This window comes from Melanostigma gelatinosum (assembly GCF_949748355.1).
Source record: "Melanostigma gelatinosum genome assembly, chromosome: 2".
Taxonomy (NCBI): Eukaryota; Metazoa; Chordata; class Actinopteri; order Perciformes; family Zoarcidae; genus Melanostigma; species Melanostigma gelatinosum.
Genome location: NC_136635.1, coordinates 14,686,874 through 14,708,582, shown reverse-complemented (window position 1 = coordinate 14,708,582; position 21,709 = coordinate 14,686,874). Strand labels below are relative to the sequence as shown.

Below are 21,709 nucleotides of genomic sequence, written 5' to 3'. Positions count from 1 at the left end.
GTCTAGTGTCAGAATAACTGACGTCAATGCCCTTTAAAGACACGATGTTACCAGAGAGTCTGAACAGTGTGCAGATGCAGAGATGGAAAGCACCATGTTCCCCACACTGACTTTGATGGTTCTCTTCCTCACTTGTTCTGCTCAGGAGGATCCAGAAGCTCTATCCTGCCCAGAATACCAGGAGAGTTTTGACGGTTCTTGCTACGAGTTTGTGGGTCTACAGCGATCCTTCCTCAGTGCCCAGCGGTGGTGTGAGCGAGGTGGAGGACACCTAGCCTTCATCCTGAATGATGAAACGCAGCAGTTCCTCCAGAAGCACCTGGACCCGGAGAAGGACTGGTGGCTCGGGCTGGCACCTGCAGCTCCAAACCTCACACTCGACTCTGCTGCCACCGAAGGTGAGATGGCATGACTTCTAATGGCTTGATATAGATGTGTAGTGATTTGGAGTCACAAGTGATGAAGATTATTCGTAAAAGCCGGTCAATTTCTCTGAAACCTATTTCAGTAACTGTAATTTTAAAATTGTATGTATCTGTGATCAGTGGTTATAGCGAATAATGTCAGAAATAAAGATGATCACCGCAGCTGCTATCTCGTTGGGCAGCTTGCATGTCCATTGTATAGATCTGTCACGTGTTTGTTTACTGACATTTGTTAGAAGACACATTTGGATATCTCCCTCAAGCAGCAGGTGTTCTGAGAGATATTCCTCATTCACTTGAACTTTTCAATAGGCTTGCTGTCAAGTGGTCTGATTTACAAATGTGTCTTTGTGTCCCTCCACAGAGAACGAGTCTTAATCATTCATTCACCCTGTCACCAGCTCAATCTATTGCTTTGTTGCTTTATTATCGCTATATTGCATCTTAACAGAAAGACAAGATAAGGAAAACGACCATGTCCTAACATCTGTGGCTGAAATAGCAGAATCCAAAATAGAAGTTTGATGTAATTAAATGGTGTATCTGTTTTTGTCCCTTCCCAGGTTCCCTTGCATGGCTGGAAGGCTCTTATGTCAGCTATAGTAACTGGTTGAACATGCCAGATGCACAAGCAGCCTGCGGACATATCCTGAGACATTCAGGCTTCCAGTGGGAAGCAGCAGAGAACTGCAGCCAGGAACTCAACTCTATTTGCCAGTTTGGTATGTACTCGTAAATAAATCGCCAAACAGCATTAAAATGATGTTTTGTTTGCTCCCCTTATGTAATTCTTGATTTTTTTTTGTCAGATTCTGGAAGATCTATCGCATGTGATGGACAAAATGCAACATTGCAATGTGGTTCTGGTCAAGTTATAGTGATAGATGACAGCTTCTATGGTCGAAAGAATATGCACTACTGCAGATCCAAACTTACAGCCTCACCCACATCCTCCCAGGAGGAGTGCAGCTGGACAGATGTGATGGATTCTCTAACAGGTATTATTATACAGGTAGTATATACATGTATAATAGATCAGGTTACTCCTCATTTACATGACAAGATATTTACTCAACTTACTAGCTGGTACTTTGAACAAAGGAAAGGAATATTTGTATTTACAGTAAAAGCTACAGGAACATATCAGGACAGACTAAAGGATTACACTTCCAGAAAAGACATTGGTCAAATCCCCTCCTAAGAGCTGAATAGGTGGGCTTTAGGGTAAATATTCATTCACATTCATTCATATCAGTTTGGGATTAGTTATGCTGGATGAGTTTGTGTAATTACTAAGCATAGTAATAGTTTATGTTCCTCCTTATGGTTAATACACCTCTTACACCCTCTCATTAGAGGGCTAAAGAAACATGAGCAAGATTATTTAAATGCAATGGGATGCAAATTGAACAGTGTAATGCTTTTTAAACCTTCTACAACAATATTGTCAAGGCCTCTTGATCAATTATCTTGAAAATAATCCAATCTGATTGTCATTTACTTGATTTATGTGTTGTTTCAGCCCATTGCCACAGTCTGCAGGCTTGCCAAGCGCCAATGGATTTGAGCTCTTTTGGGGAACCGTGTCCTGTCCTGGGAAGTTACCTGTCTATAGAGTACACCTGCAAACATGGTCAGATTTTACTTCTACTATACATAGACCTTATCCCTCTAAAATAATGTGCTCAGTCATGATGAGTGGAATCAGGTTGGACTATAACGTTTCGCCATACGAACTACAAATATGTTTTTATTTTATTTTACTGCCTTACAGCTTTACACGGTATGTGTAGTTCACAGCTAGTTTGGGTTTAGCCATAATAGTGGCCGATGTCGTCACCCTCCGACTAGGTTCTGTATGTCCTGCGTTCATCTTTCAATGGCTGAACCACATTTCTTGTCCTTGAACTTTACATTGCCCACAGAGCTATAGCCTCTCGCTGGTGTGACTAGCAGAGTGAATTTAGATGAACTGTTATGTATGTAATGTAACACCAGGAATTAACTCCAGGATGCATTATGCTAGCGATGAAATGTTCTTGCTCATTATGTTTGAACAAACCTCTCTGAAGCAACGTTTCCTCTCAGGACTCCACTTGTTGATGAGCAAGCTGGCGGCCGTCTTTGATAATATCACCATCACTGTGAAGTGGCTCCTTAATCCTTTTCAGGGGAACCTCACATGCACACTGAATGCTGGAGATGGCCACACTATTGACCCATACAACCCAGAAGAGTGAGTAAGACTTTGCATTCAACCAGACAGTCAGGTTCTTATTCACTCACTATTCATGTCACTGTATTGAAGCTTTACTTTACCTGTCTCACAGGATTCAGAGCACTGTGATGCACAAATTCACCCGTCCCGGTGTTTTCATGGTTGCAGTGGAGTGCACTACCAGTGACTGGCATGTCACAGCTCAGAAACCCATAACCATTCAGGAGCCTGTTGGAGAGTTTGGTGTCATTAAGTGCTATAGCAGGAATATGTCAACAGGTGGCACTAAATGCAATGTGCTTCATGGCAGACCTGTTCAGATCCAGGTCATGGTAGAGGCAGGTGAGTCAGTCTAACACTGTAGGGATTAAATGCTTCCAATCAATTTCAAAATAAAGATTAATTCCATTTTTTTTTCATAAATAGGTACAAATGTTTCCTACACAATTCAGCATGAAGGCCATTTGGTTGCAAACTTGTCAGTGGAGAATGGGATCACACCCCACAACATTACACTGAGTGAAAGTGTGGCGGAGAAGCTTGGTCACGGCTGCCACAACCTGACTCTAGCCGCCTCTAACAGGGTGACAGCCCACACAGTGTCCACTGATCTGAAGCTGTGTCTGCTGGAGCCCATTGAGGGCCTGCAGGCCTCGGTGACAGCAGAGGAAGGCGTGTGTCCAGACTCAACTGATATCACTATTGGTGTTTCATTGGAGCGGGGAGCCCCTGTGGAGCTGCTCTTCACTCTGACTGGAGCCAGTGACGCACTCTCCGAGAACAGAGACATGCTCAATGGCAGCTTACAAGCTTATACATTCTCCAGCCCACTTGAAGGTACTTACGGCTTAAGCTGTGCTGTAATTAAATGAAAACAATCACCCATAGTGTGTAATACATGCGTTCAATGCTGTTGAACTCTTTTGGTAAAGGGCCGTTGAAGGTGACGCTACGAGCTGTGAATGCCCTCTCTGACTCCGATGTGGACGTGGACTTAGAGAACATACTTCGAGCTTGCCAGAATCACTCAGACTTCTCACCAGATAAACATGAAAACACAGTATGTTGAAGATTAGTATCAAACTATAATGATCTGTGCACATGTTGAGGTGTTTGCTTGTTTCTGTTAAAGCACAATTACTTTGGTTTCACCTACAGACAGGTGATGTGAGTATGGACGACTTGAAAATAACTGCTTCACCGGACACATTGGTTGACCACACTCAGAGTGTCACACTGAGCGTAACTGGAACTGAATCGTTGCCCAGCAAAGGACTCTCATTTGAATGGGAATGTAGTAAGTACCACAATGACTTGACTACTGATCATTAAATTAGTTTCTAACAGTAAAATCATAATTAAAGTGAGGGGGTGAACACAATTAGAAGAACACAGACAATCCAAAACAGTAACACCTTAACAACAGTGACGCTTTAAATGCTCAGTGTTTGTAACAGTGAGAACATTTGCATAGACATTATAAGTCCTGTTTTTATTCTTAGGCCTCAGTCTTATCCTGATTTTGATCATTTTCAGGATGTGAATTTCACATCAAACATGACAGATCTATTCAGCTCTCTGTAGACATGATTAACAGGTTTCATTTCATTTGTATGTGTCTTTGTGTCTTTGCGGATACTCCCTGTTTGTTCTCTGGCTGTGTGGACAGACACTGCTGGATTTGATCACCACCAGTCATGTGGATGATAAGAGGACCAATAAAATGTACCCATTTTCCAACCTTCACTTTCATTTCAGCATTACTGGTGTCAGACTTCCAGTCTCATTTCTGTGTAAATCATCCATTCATTCTTACAATGATCACACTGATCGGAAACCTGCCTAATATCTAATGGCTTCACTATTCTGGCTTCTGTTAGCACACTCCAAATAGCATATTCTGGTTTCTCAAAACCTAGATATGATAAGTGCTTGTCCAGATTTCTGCAGACAGGATATGACATTAACATGTTACCTGCAAACACAGAACATCCAAAAACCCTGATCATAACTGGGACACGCACTCACAGGTGTTGCTTCAATTTTCAATTGCATGGTAGTTTCTGAGATTGTATCTCGTGGTGATGTTCTATTAGGTTGCGTGTTCTTGTTATTTTGTCTATCCCCTGTAAATATAATGACAGATTTGTGATATTTGTCTCTGTAATCTCTTTATTGTTGTAATGCTATGATGTTCTTTCCACACAGAAGGAAACTGCAAATGCAGAAACAAAACAAAGGGTGAAACTCATGTTGTTGAAAAAGATTGCCTTCCAAATCCCTTCGATATTTTCAAATACACTTTAACTGTGAGGAGAACAACCTGGTTTAGGAAATGGGTTGACTTTGCTTCAGCTTCAAAGTGCATAACTGTTGCACCAAAAGAATTCACAGATGTCACCATCAGGTAAATGGAGATCATTTACAATAAATGCTCAAATATGTGCAATATAACTATTCCACAGGTTTTATAAACACTGAAAATTACAATTACCTACTTTTTATTCTTGCAGTTGTGATGACTGTGCTTCGATAAATGTCAACGACCATGTAAAGCTCAGACTGAGCTGTGTGACAACTTGCCCAGATGTAGTTTGGTATATTGAGGACCCCAAACCTTTGGCGGTAAGACTGGAACAGCAACTTGAATTGATTTGTAACAGTGGCGTAAGTGATTAATGTGTCAATTATTAACTGATTTTCTTTTCCCAGGATGACCTTAAACAATGTTACTCCAAAGCAGGAAGGAGGCCACCAATTGAAAGGCAGGATGGCAACACTGAATATGTTGTACATAGCCAACGTCTGAAAGTTTCAAGGGACATGTTGCACAACATCAGTGTGATTGCTTATGGTGCGTTTTCATCCCATAGCCAGAATGTTCTTTTCAGCAATGCAGCTTTTTTTTAGATATAGATTAAATGGGAACATCACCTAAAGAGTCTGGAGTTGCTCCAATGACAAAAATTGGGTGAATGATTTTGTGGACCCACAAAATGTTTCTTTTTATGCACAAATTAGCTTTATTCTAAGATAAAATAAGATTAACTTTATTGTCCCACAGGGAAATTTGTCTTGAGCTCCAAGCCGCTGCAGCACATGATGCACTTGCCAGCATCACAATCCACATGCACGCATAGAACATAGATCATACATGTCGACAAGAGTTACGAATAATAAAACCAGCTGTGGTCAACACAGATAATGAATAATCAAGTCACAATATATTAGACCTCAATAAAATCATATCATATAATACTACTTGTTGCTATTTAATATTTCGATGGAGGATGGAATGAATATATTTTTGTACCAATTGAGCCTGCAGATTGGCATTCTGAACCATCTGCCTAAAGGCAACACCTGGTATTCTGTGTTCAGAATATGTGTTGGGTCGAATTTTCTGTAAGGGCTGAAGATAGTGATGTTCTTTTTCCCTATGATCTTCATGGCCGCAAGCTTAGACTGTACTGTACTGACGGTTTACCGTAATATACTTGTATGCCATATCGAATTACACTCTTTAAAATCATCAGAGTCTAAGCCTTCTCAAAAAATACCTCATCTGTTGTAGCCTTGAACAAAGGTTTTCAATGTGAGCGAGCTGTCAATGTGGACACCAAGATATTTATATGAAGAAACCTGATTTATGGGTACATTGTGAATGCTTACTTGACTAAGGTCAACAATTGACTTTCGTTCGAATATCATTTCCTCCCATTTTGTCGTAGTGTTCACAGTTCTGTAACAGAAAATGTACCTCATAGAAATAAGATAGGGGTAGAACAGACATTCCTCTCTTCCCGGCGAGCTGCGAAAACTATTTCCGCCATCTTCCTTTGTACTCGTCAAATGACCATGGAAAACAGTTCAATGTCCCTTCTACTCCTCTTCTATTACTATGATGTTCCCACATACCCAGAACAGTCCCCTGGGTGCTCTCAGTGTCATCTATAACCTCTAACGCAATTCATTGTCTATGGCGCAGTTCCTAGCTCTATAGTTGATGACATCACAAATTTGAGTTTTAGCACTCTAGTTTGGGGATTTGGGAGGGAGTTGGTCATGTCTACTAATATTTTAATATTCATAGATCATAGGAATAACATATGTGAATTTTGAAAGTGAGCGTAGTGCTCCTTTAAAGACTAGTATGAATAGAGGTGTGGGCCCCTTTGAACCTCTTTTGAAACCTAGTGCTTTGTTCAAAACTACATATTACCTTTTTTTTGCTTAAACTTACATCACATATTAATATACATATTTTTCAAACCTCTGGCTTTGAAAGAAATTGATTGACAAAATGTACATTTTTTCTTTTTTTACAGGCAAGAATAAGCCAGGTTTTGCCAAGTACACTTTGCCAATACCAGGTCCTGAGCCAACTGAACCAGCTGCTGAGGCTCCTGCAGACAACCAGCCTCCCTCATGTAGCATCTCTCCCCCGTCAGGAACAGTTCTCGATGCTTTTGACATCACCTGCAAATCAAGCTCTTTCTGCTCTACCGGCTGTTTTTATTGCTTCAAAACAGACACAGGTGAGAATGTGCACTGTTACCTTTTGATTTAATTCACTTTTTAAAAAAAGAAGCTCAGTCACAAGGCAGACAGAGAAGGAATCAAGAGCAGTATAAATCTGCTGGCAGGAAGTGAGGAAAAGGCAGATTAAGGTCGATTAGTGTCATTTAGTTGTCATATGCATGTGACACGTATCCCAAAGTAAAAAAAGTTTTCAATTGGTTGGTGAGACCGAGATTTAAAGTCCCCCTCCACTCAAAAATGAGTTTTACTTATTGTTACTTCACTTGGTGTTTGCCCTTCGCCATGTAGAGTGATGATCAGTATGTGCTGAGTTTGATACTAGAAGTGTGTTTTCACATTCATCTGCTGAAGGAGGAAGTTGCTCTTTGCTCTTTGCTTTGCTTAACCATGCCTTTGTGTCACCACAACTAGTTTGTGGTGACACATCACAACATCACAACTAGCCAATCGGTCCAGTATGAAACTTACACAAGTGTGGTGTGGAAACTTGAAACTTCTAGTACACATGCACACTTGTGTTGCAATTTGCACAATCATAGATATCGAAAATAAGGAAGAGGGAGGTGATGTAAGTTTGAGATTTTCTAACTCGGTAATTGAGCTCTTCCCCTGTCAAACCATATGAAAAAGGAGAGTCATTTTCACATTATAAAACCTGTCTAGGGGGGATTTGTGAGCGACTTCATCATTTTTGCACTTAAAATGTTTTTTTGTTTGATCACAATGGCTTTTCCTCTGACAAATAGTTCCTGTGATTAATGCCAATGCTTAGGCCATTTAGAACTGTTTTACCTAATTGTCTCTTTTGTCCTGAAGGAAAACATCTGCGCTGCAGTAATGCAAATAAGGTGAAATCTGTCTTCCTGCCTCTCGGAGATAAGAACAACAATTACAGTTTGTCTGTCGTGGTGACTGTGAAAAATGAATACGAGAAAGCCAACACTACTGTCTCCACTCAGGTTTGTCATCTATCAGTAATCATGTATCTTGAGGAAACAAGATTTTAATTTATTGTCTCAGTGGGAGATTTGTTTTCACAGCCAGTACACAGAACCAGATCATAACAGTGCCAACGAGGCAGTTTGTTCAGGCTGTTATTGCAGATGGCAAAAGCCTCTGCTGAAGCAACTCTACATTTTAGAGCCCTGTATTTCCGACCGGATGGAAGTAATGTGAAGTGTGAAGGTGATCAGTGTCAAGACGGAGCATTAAAGAAACAGGTTGTCCATCTGAAAGTCTTTGAATTATTCATGACTGTTTCTGTCCCTCAAGGTACGACAAAGCAGCTCAAGTACATCCGTGGAGGCTCTCCGATCTGCAGTAGAGGACAGTGTGAGTCAGTTAGAGCAGCAGGGTCTTCTCTCTGGTGAGTCACTCGGACAAATATTTACTTCAGTTTCTGATATGCTGAATACAGAAGACGCCCAAGATCAGAAGGATGCAAGGACGAAGGTAACCGAATGTGGTCGATGTTGAAACTGTAGTGATATATTGCTGGTATATTTGTTGTATCGTGAGCGAGTGGAGTGAATCATGGTGGTGATCAGCCCTTCCGCCTCTTTCAGCTTAGGAAGCAAATGCTGACCAAAATGACCACAGTTCTGCTGGACTCACCCAGCAACACAACTCAGGAAGTGCAAATGATGGCCAGAGCTGTGGCCGGACTCACCCAGCGCCCAGATGAGCTCAGTCCCACTGCTCAAGTACAGTACATTCGTTTTCATCAGGAAACTTAAGACAATGCTGTGCAAACAGTATTTTGTTTTAATACATTGTAAGAGGAGACTTCGGTCTGAATTACAGTCACAAAACAACAAATAAATGTACTGTTCAGGATGTAGCATTCCAACACTTTAACTAACTGCCATCCTCAGCCTGAACTGAGAAGAACATTTTATGTTTAGAAAATTATGTCAATAAAATGTAGATACATATTCATTAGCTCTTTGATTGTTGGACACAGATCAACTGAAATCTTTTCTGTTTCTGTGTTATATCCTCTCCAGGAAGAAGCGGGTTCCTTGTTGGTAGACCTCAGCTCCTCCCTCAACACTATCAGTGTTAATCAGGAAGATGGAGATGACGGAGAAGTTGTGCAAGCAGCTACACCAATAGTTGAAGCAGCCAGTAATATTTTGAATGTTTCGTCAAATGTAAGAACAAAACTATCACTGATATTGCTAAATATCAATTTTTTTCAGACAACAAACATCATATCATATGTTTTCCTCAGAAAAAAGTCTCAGATTTTCTTCTTACCGGGATAAGCAATGTTCAAAGTGCTTTGCTGAACAATAAAAAGCTGAATGGAGAGCCTGCCATCATTGATTCTGGTCACATCAGTGTGTATGTCAACAGGTAAGAGATGACTGAGACTGGCTGGAGCTTGTACTTAAGAACAAACGAGTGTTTACTGAAATAACAAAGATAATTCTGATTCTGCTTCCTGCAGAATTTCTCCAGAAAAGATTCAAATGCAGGATATAAACGTCCAGAAGAACAGCTCCTCCAGATTTTCCTTCCCCGCACTGCCTGCTCATATTGTCTCTCCGGAGGAGCCAGTTGATGTCAGAGTAAGTGTGTGTAGTGTGCAGCGAAGATGCCGATACAACCATTGATTGCCATCATGACTTTTTTTGTTTAGTTGTAGTCTGCTTTTATCTGGAGATTATAAGGTTCCTTAATGTTAAACATCCACAATACCTGGACCAGTTAAAAAACGAGTTCCTCATAATATTGACATTCTTAATTAGATCCGTTACAAATCTTGCACTCTCTTAGGTCAATAAATAGAATATAGAAGATAGAAACATCGTAGCTCAAAACATGAAAATCATTAGGGCTGTCTTCAACCTAAGACATTTTTAGTTGGGTAACTTTGTTAACTAATTGATTAAGTTGATTTAATTGACTGATTGATCTGTAAAACTGAGGTTTTTCACAAAGAATCACGCAAAAACACCGATTTAAATCTTGTGTTTACCAGAGATGTGCTCCTAAATTTCTTGGAAATAAGTGATTCAGCAGGAAAAAAGCAACCCAACAGAAAAACACTGAGCAGTAATGTCTCTAAAAAGTCTAGGTTAAGGCCATATCAGATTAGCTCTGCTTCATTTAAAGTAATCTGTGTCACAGTTTTGCACAATTTGATTTTAACATATATCAACGTATGTTCCCCTCCTTCTAGATGATGAGTTTTGAGAAGAACCCATATTCTTGGAAGGAGGAAAACATCACAGGAACTGTAGGATCCGTCTCTCTCACCAGAGTGAACGGCACTGTCATTTCTGTAGAGAATTTACCCGACGAGATAGAGGTAATGTTTGTTTTAGAGATGGTTTATTTACTTTGGATAACATTGGTGGATTGTTCTGCCTAATGTGTTTTCTGGGTTTTCAGATTCTCCTTCCAAGGCTTGATGTTGGGCAAGAGAACAGCACGGTCCTGGACCTGGCCAATTTCAGCACATTAATAATTTACGTTCCCTCGCCGGATGTAACACTGGTTCTGAAAATGGAGCCATCTGAAAACATATCCTTCATGCTATTCCTGGGATGTAAAGATTATCCAAATGATGAGAATTATGTAGCCAAGACTCAGATGCCTCTAGAGAACGCCAAAGGAGGTAAAATTACAACTACCAGACTTACTTTTAGAGTACCTAATATGACAGAAATTCACATTTAAATTATATTCATGGTTATCACAATGAGATAATTATCCAGATCCGTGTGTGTGAAAGCATCCGTTTGTGTGTGTGTTTGTATGAATATATCTGCAATTCTAACAGAGGAAAAATACACCTGGGTGCTGAGTCCTAAAGACAGATCAGGAGAAGTTGGAGAGCACTACCTTGTGATAAAGCCCATTGTTGAGCCGGGCGTCAAATCCATGAATGCCACTGTCACTGTCATTTCCATCGCTGCCCAGTGCAAATACTGGAATGAAACGGAGTCTTCTTGGAGTGAAGATGGCTGCAGGGTAAGTAAAAAAAAAAAAGCACACACATCCACAGTGGTTGCATCATTGTATGTTTTGTGCATTAAACCTTTAAAAATGAGCTGTGAAGTCTGACCGGCTGGTTTTCTTCTTTTTTTTGTTCTTCAGGTCGGGCCACTCACCACGCCGCTGGTCACCCACTGCCTCTGTAACCACTTGACTTTCTTCGGCAGCTCCTTCTTTGTCATGCCGAACTTGGTTGATGTGTCACGCACTGCAGAACTTTTTGCTACGTTCACTAACAATCCCGTGGTGGTGTGTTTTGTGGGGGCCGTCTTTGTTGCGTATCTCTTGGTGGTAGTATGGGCACGCAGAAAAGACATCCAGGACTCAGCCAAGGTGATTTTCAGTACAGACTTTCACAACTTTATATTGTTGATTTGAAATGCCACACCATTTGGAAAGTCTGATACATAGTTGTGGGACATTCACCTGATGTCATTGAATTTACCAACTAAGAAACGTGTCTTCACTTTCACTTGTAGGTCAAGATCACAGTGCTGGAGGATAATGACCCCTTGGCTGAGTATCATTACATGCTGAATATCAGCACAGGTCATCGGCATGGTGCATCCACCTCCTCCCAGGTGAGTAATGTCTGTTAAAGGCAAGGCAAGGCAAGTTTATTTGTATAGCACATTTCAACAACAAGGTAATTCAAAGTGCTTCACATGAAACCATTAAAAGCATAAAGGCAAAAGTAAAGGAGATTTAAAACATACATTGAAACAATAATCGATGTCTCCCTGAGACATTACGCTGCACGCAATCAACCATACACTGCCGCAATTCTGCAATTACTCGCACACAAACCACGTCTGGAAAAGATCTCTGCCGATCTGCGTTTTATAGTGTACGCCTTGCACGAACTCGGTCCCGGAGGAAATGGCGATATATTGTGCAGTCCTTTTAAAACCATTAAAAGCATCAAAACATAAGGCAAAAGAAAAGGAGATTTAACAGCAATTAAGAACAGTGTAAGAAATAAAATACAGTAGTAAAATGCAGAAATGCAGGAAATTGATTAATATATTAATTGAATGTGGTTCAATTAAAGGCAGCAGCAAACAGAAAAGTCTTCAATCTTGATTTAAATGAGCTGAGGGTCTCAGCAGACCTGCAGCTTTCTGGGACTTTGTTCCAGATATGTGGAGCAGAAAAACTGAACACTGCTTCTCCATGTTTAGTTCTGACTCTGGGAACAGAAAGTAGACCGGTCCCAGACGACCTAAGGGGTCGGGATGGTTCATAAGGTAGCAGCAGATCAGAGATGTATTTTGGCCCTAAACCATTCAGTGCTTTGTAAACCAACAGTAGGATTTTAAAGTCAATTCTTTGTTGGACAGGAAGCCAGTGCAAAGACATCAGAACTGGGGTGATATGATCCACCCTCCTGGTCTTAGTGAGGACTCGAGCTGCAGCATTCTGAATCAGCTGCAGCTTTCTGACAGATTTTTTACAGAGACCTGTAAACACACCGTTACAGTAGTCCAGTCTGCTGAAGATGAATGCATGGACAAGTTTTTCCAAATCCTGTTGAGACATAAGTCCTCTCATCCTTGATATATTCTTCAGGTGATAGTAGGCTGATTTTGTAATTGTCTTGATGTGGCTGTTCAGGTTGAGGTCTGAATCCATAACTACACCTAGATTTCTGGCTTGGTTTGTGGGTTTTAACATCAGTGACTGAAGCTGAGCGGTGATTTTCAATTGTTCGTCCTTGGTACCAAAAACAATTACTTCTGTTTTATCTTTGTTTAATTGAAGAAAATTCTGGCACATCCAGTTGTTGATTTGTTCAATGCAGTTACCCAGCCCTCGTATGGGATTATAGTCCCCTGGTGACATAGTTATGTAGATTTGTGTGTCGTCTGCATAATTATGATAACACACTTTGTTGCTTTCCATAATCTGAGCTAGTGGAAGCATGTAGATGTTGAACAGAAGAGGCCCCAGTATTGAACCTTGGGGAACACCACATGTCATTTTAGTCAGCTCTAATGTGTAATCAGCTACAGACACAAAGTATTCTCGGTCCTTCAAGTAGGATTCAAACCAGTTAAGTGCTGTGCCAGAGAGTCCCACCCAGATGTTTAGTCTTTCTAGGAGTATGGCATGGTCGACCGTGTCGAATGCAGCACTGAGATCCAGTAACACTAAGACTGAACTTCTGCCATTGTCTATGTTTAAGTGGATGTCGTTGAAAACCTTAACAGGAGCAGTTTCAGTACTGCAGTTTGAAATATTTTTGAAAAAGTGTGTTGGTAGAATATCCAAGCAGCAGGAGGATGACTTCAGATATAGTATAATGTCTTCTAGGCTTCCACGGTCGATTGAATGAAATTGTGTCATGATATTTGAATGGATGTTATTCAGAGATCTGGACAACACATATCCTGTGGTTGGTATGGAGGCACTGACTGCTTGTCTAATTTTCTGAATTTTGTCAGTAAAAAATGAGGCAAATTGATTGCATGCCCAGGTGGATTGGAGCTCAGCAGCTACCGACACTGGAGGGTTTGTTAGCCTATCGACGGTAGCAAATAAGGCGCGTGTATTGTTCTTGTTTTTGGTTATGATGTCAGAAGATTCATTATCTGCTCTCTCCTCCTGTTTCTTGGTAGGCCTGGTTGTGCTAGTTAGCTGTGTCTTAGCTAGCGTTTGTCCAGTGTTTTGAGTCCATGGTAGAGTGGTATCATTCCCACACAGTCCATTTACCTCCACGTTTACTTCTAGTCGGTGGATTTTTGTTTCCAGGACTGCAATCTTCTGTAGGAGTTTGTAGTAGTCATCCGTGGAGAAGGGAGGCATCTTGCTGCTACTTAGCTTTAACTTAGCTGCTAGTTAGCATTAGCTAACAATCCAAATAGCTCGACGACTTTCTGGATTTGTCTTCACTCAAACGTTGAAGAGTGATATATGTGATATATCTGGCAAGATATATGTGATATATCTGGCAAATTGAAGCAAGAAAATGCAAGCGGAGGTAAGCAGAGGCAAGAGCAAGCAGCAAAGTGACTGCACTCTCTCATCAAGGTCAGACTCCAGGAAGAACTCCTTCCAGGAAGAGGGGGCAATTGTTAAAGCTTAGAGGGGACTCACAGAAACAAAACCTGTTTGCTGCTTCTGTTGCACATGTATGATGCGGACAACTCTGTCCATCCTGATTGACCTTTTTTTGGGTTTAGGTGACGATAACCCTGCTGGGCACAGAAGGAGAAAGTGAGCCCCACCACCTGACGGACACTGGGAAGCCAGTGTTTGAGAGGGGTGGGGTGGACATGTTCCTGCTGACCACACACTTTTCCCTTGGAGATCTGCAGAGCATCAGGCTGTGGCACGAAAACTCGGGAGCACATCCTGCATGGTAAGAGGGCAAAACGTTTTGATACCAAAGAGGACTAAATCATGAAGTTACTATCAGCACACAAGATAATTATTGAATGTTACATGCAGGTACGTCAACAAAGTAATGGTGCACGATCTGGAGAGAGGACAGAAATGGCACTTCCTGTGTAATTCCTGGCTGGCTGTAGATGTAGGCGAGTGTGCTCTTGACAAGGTCTTCCCAGTAGCCACAGAGATGGACTTGAAGAGGTTTAGGTAGGACCAGCCGTGGATCTGGTAACAACACATTACCAAGGAATCTGACTTGAGTCTGTGATTTATTATTTCTCCTGAATCCAAATTTCCTTTCTTTCGGCCCAATACTTATTTCAAGTAACCTGTTCTTCATGAAGACAGCCAAGGATTTCAGGGATGGCCACATCTGGTTCTCTGTCATTAGTCGGCCTCCCTGCAGCACTTTCACACGAGTGCAGCGAGTGTCCTGCTGTTTTTCCCTGCTGCTTTGCACCATGCTGACCAGCATCATGTTTTGGGGCATCCCCACTGACCCCTCGGAGCAGACCATGGATCTGGGTAGGTAACAAAAAATATTTCTTCTGAAAGTTTTTCCTGGCAATGACCTGGGGCAAGGGAAGTATAACTGTGACAGTAGCACTGCTGAATGGATAGATGAGTATCTAAATGACCTTTATTCACATCCATTTCAACTGGATTTAAAGTAATACTTTACTTTGCAGGTCACATCGAGTTCACCTGGCAAGAAGTTTTGATTGGAGTTCAAAGTTCAATCATCATGTTTCCCATCAATCTCCTTATCGTGAGTATCTTCAGAAACTCTCGGCCTCGAGAGAAGGGCGCCAAAACGGACACATCTAAACAAGGAAAGACTGGTAGAGTTTCTCCGTCGCAAACATCTTCTCCTCAGAAAGCGCTGAAGGACATCACACCAGACACTGTGATCAAGGTGAGTTTACAGATATCCATGTCTGTAATTTGGAGGTGATAACTCCTCTGTTCTGCACCTCTAACGGGCTTGATGTGGTTTCTCCGTTAGGACATAAAGAGAATTGCTCAGTCACTCTCAAAGGCCATGAAGAGTCCGCTCCCTCACCTGGAGCTCCGGCTTGGTCAGCATGCGGACATCAACACTCTGCTGTCTCTGGTGGAGGACATCATCAGACAGCAGAACCGTGCGGCTGGAGACTTCTACACTGATGCTTCCAAGAGGGATCCCTCTATGATTCTCAGTTTACATGCAGTTAATCTAGAACAAGGTACAAAGTAATAGTTCATACTGCTCGGATATCATGCGTTTCACATTTGTATTGGGTGGTCCATTTGGAGGACCATACTTATTAAGAAAAAAGGCAAAGCAATGAATTGATATAATGACCATTTATTACAAAGGAAATATTTAAATAACATACATACAAATTGGGAATCTATTAATATCTAAAGATATATAGTGTATTTTATCTTCAGGATTTATTTTTCTTCTGTAATGTTTACCTCAGCAGACTGGCTTGATGCAGTTTATCTGTGATACACAGATATAAAAATGGTCAAGTATAATTATTTTCGTCAATATCAATTGAAAGATTGAATTTAGGGTCAGGGCAAACTGTATCTTTTCTTTTACACACAAATCAAAGAGTTGTCTAGCAAACTCTCCTGAGTCCCTCAGACTTGTGATAGACCGATATGATGATGGTGATGTGATTGGTGACATGGTCAGTGGTCTAAATTAGGCCAAACTGTTTCTTGTTTTTTAGAATGACTATGGCCTACCTGTGGTCTCATTTGCATACCCAAAGACCAAATAAATAATGCAATAACCTGCAAAGTCCTGCTGGAAGAAAAAACAATATGTTGACGGAGTATTAAATTTAGTATGTTTTGTATAATAAATCAGAATTAACCTTGACATTTGCATAATTCATTTGACCAGCCAATCCTGATTTTCTTCTTTTTTTCAGAAAACAGCGTGTTGGGGAGCCCTGAGAAGACATCAGATGAAGTTCAGAAGAAGAGCACCAACAGCCGTTACCTGTACAAGCAGCTGCGTCATGTTGAGAAGGAGCTGGGTTTGTTGGGGCTTTCTCGTTTTGCAAACCCAGACAGCTACAACCGAGCCATGCAGCAAGTTCAGGGAATGAAGGGTCTTCTGGAGTACCACCTCCACTCGTCCAGCCTGGAGGGAGACCAGCTGGACCGCAACCCCAGTCCAGAAGAGAGCGTCAAGGAAGAGTCCACCAAGAAGGCCGGTCAAGGTGGGCTGCCGTGGTGGTTTGTGTTTGTTGGTTGGATACTGGTGATCGCAACCAGCGGTGTGTCAGGGTACTTCACCATGATGTATGGGCTGACGTACGGGAAAGACCGCTCCATAAGTTGGCTCATCTCCATGATGGTCTCCTTCTTTGAGAGTCTCTTTATTACCCAACCGCTGAAGGTGAGTGACGTTACAGCAAATGGTCAGAACAAACATGGATATCATTGCAAATAGTTTTTTTTGTTGTTTTAAAATATTTAATTTTTTAAAATCAATAATTCAGTATTTATTACCAGTTATGATGTCATTCAATGAATTACTTTATACACATTTGCAAGGCATTCTGGGTCGTCTATGTACCTCCCAGTACTTCAGTGCGTACTGACTGTATTTATGATACATTGATCAGTATGAAGTGCCCTGGTATTGAAGTTCTTCTGTCACAGGTTCTTGGCTTTGCTGCTTTCTTCGCACTTGTTCTGAAGAAAGTTGACCAAGAGGAGTACGGAGAGCCTCAGATAGATGAGAGTCTGAGGAACACAGGTACGATTTTTCTATTTTTGTTGCATTGCTTTGTGTGGAAAAACAAAACATATCGGTACAACATCCCTTTCTCAGATGATCCTGATACAGTGCGGGCATCAAGAAGAGATAGCACATGCAGTTTCTATCAGCCACCACCTCCCACTGACATCGAGAAGATAAGGAACACCATGATTAAAGAACAGAAAGTCTTCGGACTAATAAAGGAGATCTTTGGTAGGAGAACCACATTGATACAACATATAAAGCAATGTAACACGTCTTCAGATGCTGATGGGATATGTTTGTTTGTAATGCAGCCTACATGGGATTTATGTGGATGTTGCTCCTGGTGGCGTATGGTCAAAGGGACCCCAACGCTTACTTGCTGACCCAACACATTCGGCAGAGCTTCAGCAGAGGGATCTCTGACAGTATGAGTATTCAGGATATGTTCAACTGGGCAAACACAACTCTGCTGAGCAACCTGTTTGGAGAGCAGCCAGGTCAGTATATCGGGACGTTATTAACTGATGCACACGACTGATTTGCATGACTGCATGAATCACCTTTAATATTTGTAAATTAGTGTTTGTCTACATGGATAACAAAATGGAAAACACATGCTGATTTTCAGCTGTCATCATATATATATGTAGCTAATATCAGCTTTTTGTTTATTTTGGCTTCGGTTGCTGTATGGTAACCTGGTCCTTGCATTGTCAAAGTCATTGTATTTGTATTTTGTTGTGTACCCTGATGTTCTTAAGGTAACTTAGCTAAATCAAAATAAATAAATTGGATCTGACAATAAAATATTAAGAATTGTGATGATTATAATATATATTCAAAGATTGATGATAGCAACACTATATTTATGTAGTAAAGTATAAAAATGCGTTCAAACTTTTCTGTCATTAACCTGTAACGGTGTAAAAAGGCCTCGCATGGTTCAAATTATGGAGATAGTTGTGACTAAGATTTAATTTATTTGTTTATTTGGGCTGAGTGTGACACGTAAAATGATGTTTTATCTGCAAAATGTTTTCCTGCTCTTTTCTTTAAATGTGTTTATTCTTGTTACCTGATAATCTGTCCCAGGATTCATCACAGATGGAAACTCCAAGCTGGTGGGTAATGCTCGCCTTCGCCAGGTGAGGGTGCATCAAAACTCCTGCCACGTGGCTCCCTCCATGCAGCAATCTGAGCAGGATTGTCACGCTCCATACTCGTGGGAGTTGGAAGACATGGGCTCCTCCTATGGGCCAGGCTGGAGCCGCTCTGAGGGTGATAACACCTCGCTGAACCTTCAAAGCCCGTGGACGTACCAGTCCCAGCGTCAACTGAGGGCCTTCCCCATCTGGGGCAGCGTGAAGCTCTACAGAGGAGGAGGGTTTGTGGTGGATTTAGGGCCAGATTTACATAATTCCAGCAGGTAGGCATGATAAAACAGATGATAAGTGAAAAGAAAAGTGTACTTATAGATTAGTTGATTGATAGAATATGATTGTCAAACATGTGTAGGTTCCAGCTCCTTAAAGGTGCAGTGCGTAGGATTTGACATCATTTAACTGTGAGGTTTCAAACTGAAATTGGTTCCTTTTTTACAAGTGATTATACACTAAAGAAAACATTGTTAATTCACATTTGTACAACACATTAATACTGCATCTTTAGATTTAATAAAAGTGTTTTCATTGTCTTTTAACTCGTAATTATCCTCAAATTAGTAAAGCAATGACAAAATGTTGGTCTCTGCATCAGAACTTGCTGTTGAATGACATTTATAAATCGTATCATGTCGTTCTCTTTGTAGATCCCTTCAGTACCTTTATGACAACACCTGGTTTGATGTGTACACCCAAGCAGTCTTTGTAGAATTCACTGTGTACAATGCCAACGTCAACCTCTTCTGTATCATCACTCTCATGCTGGAGACCACAGCCATCGGTAAGTAGTCCTTGTCCAGCTCTTGTGTGGGAGCTGCACAGAAACTTTAACTGTTATGAGAAGCATGTTGTCTGTCGCCTTGTGTTTCCTCCAGGTGCTTTCCAGTTCCGCAGTGAGCTTCAGAATGTGCGTCTTTACCAGTCGACCGGAGGCCTTCACATCTTCGTCATGGCTTCTGAAGCCATTTACTTCCTCTTCATCATCTATTACATGTTTGTCCAGGTATTAATTAATTATACCTCGAATCTACAATCATCACTGGTAATGATGATTACTCCTCACGCAAACTCCTCTCCTCCTGATAGGGAAAGCTGATGAAGCAGCAGAGATGGGCTTATTTCAAGAGCAAGTTGAATCTGCTCGAGCTGGCAATTATCCTCCTCAGCTGGAGCGCGCTGTCTGTCTTCATCAAGAGGACTTTACTTGGGAAGCGGGACATGGAGTACTACCAGAACAACAAAGACCAGTAAGCAATAAGAGAAACACAACCCATAAAAGTATATGTGAGAGAAATATTTGAGTTTTTTGCAAACATTTTTTACAGTATATGCCGTGTAAGTGTAATATTCTGGCGGTATATCGTACTTGTCAGACAATGCTATATAATTAGCATTGTCTGATAAATGCTCAGAGAGAATTGGTCATTTTAACTTTTTAAAATGAATATGTACACAGAGAATCTGTTATTTGAATTTAATTTCAACTCAATAAATAGGAAGGCATTACTAGGTCAACTATTATTTCCTCAACCCATTGAAAACCCTTTCCAATAGATTGTAAAACAAGACTCATGTTCTGACTCCAGATTCGCCAGTTTCCATGAGACAGCCAAGGCCGATGCAGTGCTGGGGTATCTCATTGCCTTCCTGGTGCTATTGGCTACAGTCAAACTGTGGCACCTGCTGAGACTGAACCCGAAGCTGCACATGATCACAGCCACGCTGCAGCGAGCCTGGACTGATATCTCAGGCTTCCTGGTGGTCATGACCATCATGTTCCTGGCCTACTCCATCGCTGTGAGCAGATTCCCACACTTCAACATCAGCATGCTGCTGGAGTCACTGCATTTGTTTCATTCAAAAGGTGGTTAATACAGTAACACAGAGACTAACTTTCTATTTTTCAGTCTAACCTGATGTATGGGTGGAAGCTATACTCCTATCGGACTCTGCTGAATGCTGCACAGACCATGGTCAGCCTGCAGCTTGGCATTTTTAACTATGACGAGGTTAGTATGAGGCTTTTATAAATGTACCACAGCAGATTATGACAGCTGAGCCTTCTTCAGTGCATGTCTTCCTCCTGATCCCTCAGGTTCTGAATTACAATCCAGTCCTTGGAGCTTTCCTCATCGGCTCCTGCATTGTGTTCATGACCTTTGTGGTGTTGAATCTCTTCATCTCTGTCATTCTGGTGGCATTCAGTCAAGAGCAGATCCATCACAAGGTAACTCACCCACGCTTATTGAACACATGTTGTAGAATAAGTGAGATCTTCCCATTACAGATAACTTAATACTCTTTGAGTTATGCACATTTCTCACTGTTCTTACAGCCGTCAGAAGAGGATGAGATTGTGGACCTGATGCTGATGAAACTCTTCAGTTTGTTTGGACTCAAATGTAAGAAACAAGATGGCGACTGCCCAACTGAGAGGCCAGTTGGTTTATCTGCTTCAAATAATGGACCCTCAGTGGTTTCTTCTGGGAATATCTGTGATGGTTGACATGCTCTCACAGAGTCCTTCACTTCAGTTTTTTGCTTTTGTTGCTTTGTGACTAAATTGCAATAAATTGTCCTTTCAAGTCTGTAAATTATTAGCATTTGTCTCTACTGCTGCAGATATGTCACTCTTGTAGGAGAAGCTCAAAGATAGAGGAAGTAGGAACCGAGGATGATCCTCATGTTACGCACTGAAGCACTGTATTTTAGGCTGCTGTATATTTTGTTAAGCAAATAAATAAAAAATATTCATGGTTACTGAAACATTGTATTTGCATAAATCTGACTTGTTTCATAATATTGCTTATTTTGAAACAGGACGATGCTTTTGTTATCATTTCCAATGGGTAGTATATAAAACATATATCACACAACTTAGCACTCACACTACTAATAATTAAGATAATTAATAATGATAATCAGAAAACTATAAAACGGCACAAAAAAAAGACATACGGTGTCCATTTTGACATGTCATCGCAGGGCAAACATAATTAATAAAATTAATTATGATCCCATTCAATGTAGTGTATCAGCATGTACACAACCCAAATGAAAAAGAACAACACTGAATGTTCAAAATGCCTGCTGTGAAAATATCGGTGCAATATATATGAGTATTAATACTGTGTGTGCCGTGCTGCAAAAAACCTGGACTAAGTTTGAATGGATTCAAACCAAACCATGGATATCTCATTACTCTTAAATATTCCTA

General features: G+C 41.1%; 2 protein-coding genes across 2 annotated transcripts; both read left to right on the top strand.

Moving 5' to 3' along the window:
• Positions 1–83: 83 nt before the first annotated feature.
• Positions 84–1,161, top strand: LOC306790167 (polycystin-1-like protein 2; the record flags this gene model as incomplete). Its single annotated transcript, XM_079286299.1, has 2 exons — positions 84–398; positions 989–1,161. Exons 1-2 carry the CDS (start codon positions 95–97, stop codon positions 1,159–1,161), a joined length of 477 nt encoding a protein of 158 aa, XP_079142425.1. The 5' UTR covers positions 84–94.
• A 137-nt stretch (positions 1,162–1,298) lies between these two features.
• On the top strand, positions 1,299–21,198 carry LOC306794485 (polycystin-1-like protein 2). The gene is made up of 39 exons (XM_079292566.1): positions 1,299–1,423; positions 1,948–2,058; positions 2,514–2,661; positions 2,756–2,985; positions 3,070–3,480; positions 3,576–3,703; positions 3,802–3,940; positions 4,852–5,050; positions 5,157–5,268; positions 5,356–5,497; positions 6,972–7,181; positions 8,002–8,144; positions 8,458–8,637; positions 8,751–8,888; positions 9,192–9,338; positions 9,419–9,543; positions 9,638–9,758; positions 10,373–10,501; positions 10,585–10,810; positions 10,976–11,166; positions 11,293–11,523; positions 11,670–11,771; positions 14,373–14,551; positions 14,641–14,787; positions 14,906–15,105; positions 15,270–15,496; positions 15,587–15,806; positions 16,509–16,981; positions 17,248–17,344; positions 17,420–17,560; positions 17,644–17,829; positions 18,425–18,758; positions 19,140–19,273; positions 19,368–19,495; positions 19,579–19,739; positions 20,079–20,289; positions 20,400–20,501; positions 20,588–20,719; positions 20,828–21,198. Exons 1-39 carry the CDS (start codon positions 1,336–1,338, stop codon positions 20,996–20,998), a joined length of 6,894 nt encoding a protein of 2,297 aa, XP_079148692.1. The 5' UTR covers positions 1,299–1,335; the 3' UTR covers positions 20,999–21,198.
• Positions 21,199–21,709: the final 511 nt, after the last annotated feature.

Coding starts and splice junctions, on each gene's coding strand:
- LOC306794485 (XM_079292566.1), top strand. CDS start 1,336: ATGCACTACTGCAGATCCAAACTTACAGCCTCACCCACATCCTCCCAG. Junction 11,167..11,292: donor GGAGTGAAGATGGCTGCAGG/GTAAGTAAAAAA, acceptor TTTGTTCTTCAG/GTCGGGCCACTCACCACGCC. Junction 19,496..19,578: donor TCTATTACATGTTTGTCCAG/GTATTAATTAAT, acceptor TCCTCCTGATAG/GGAAAGCTGATGAAGCAGCA.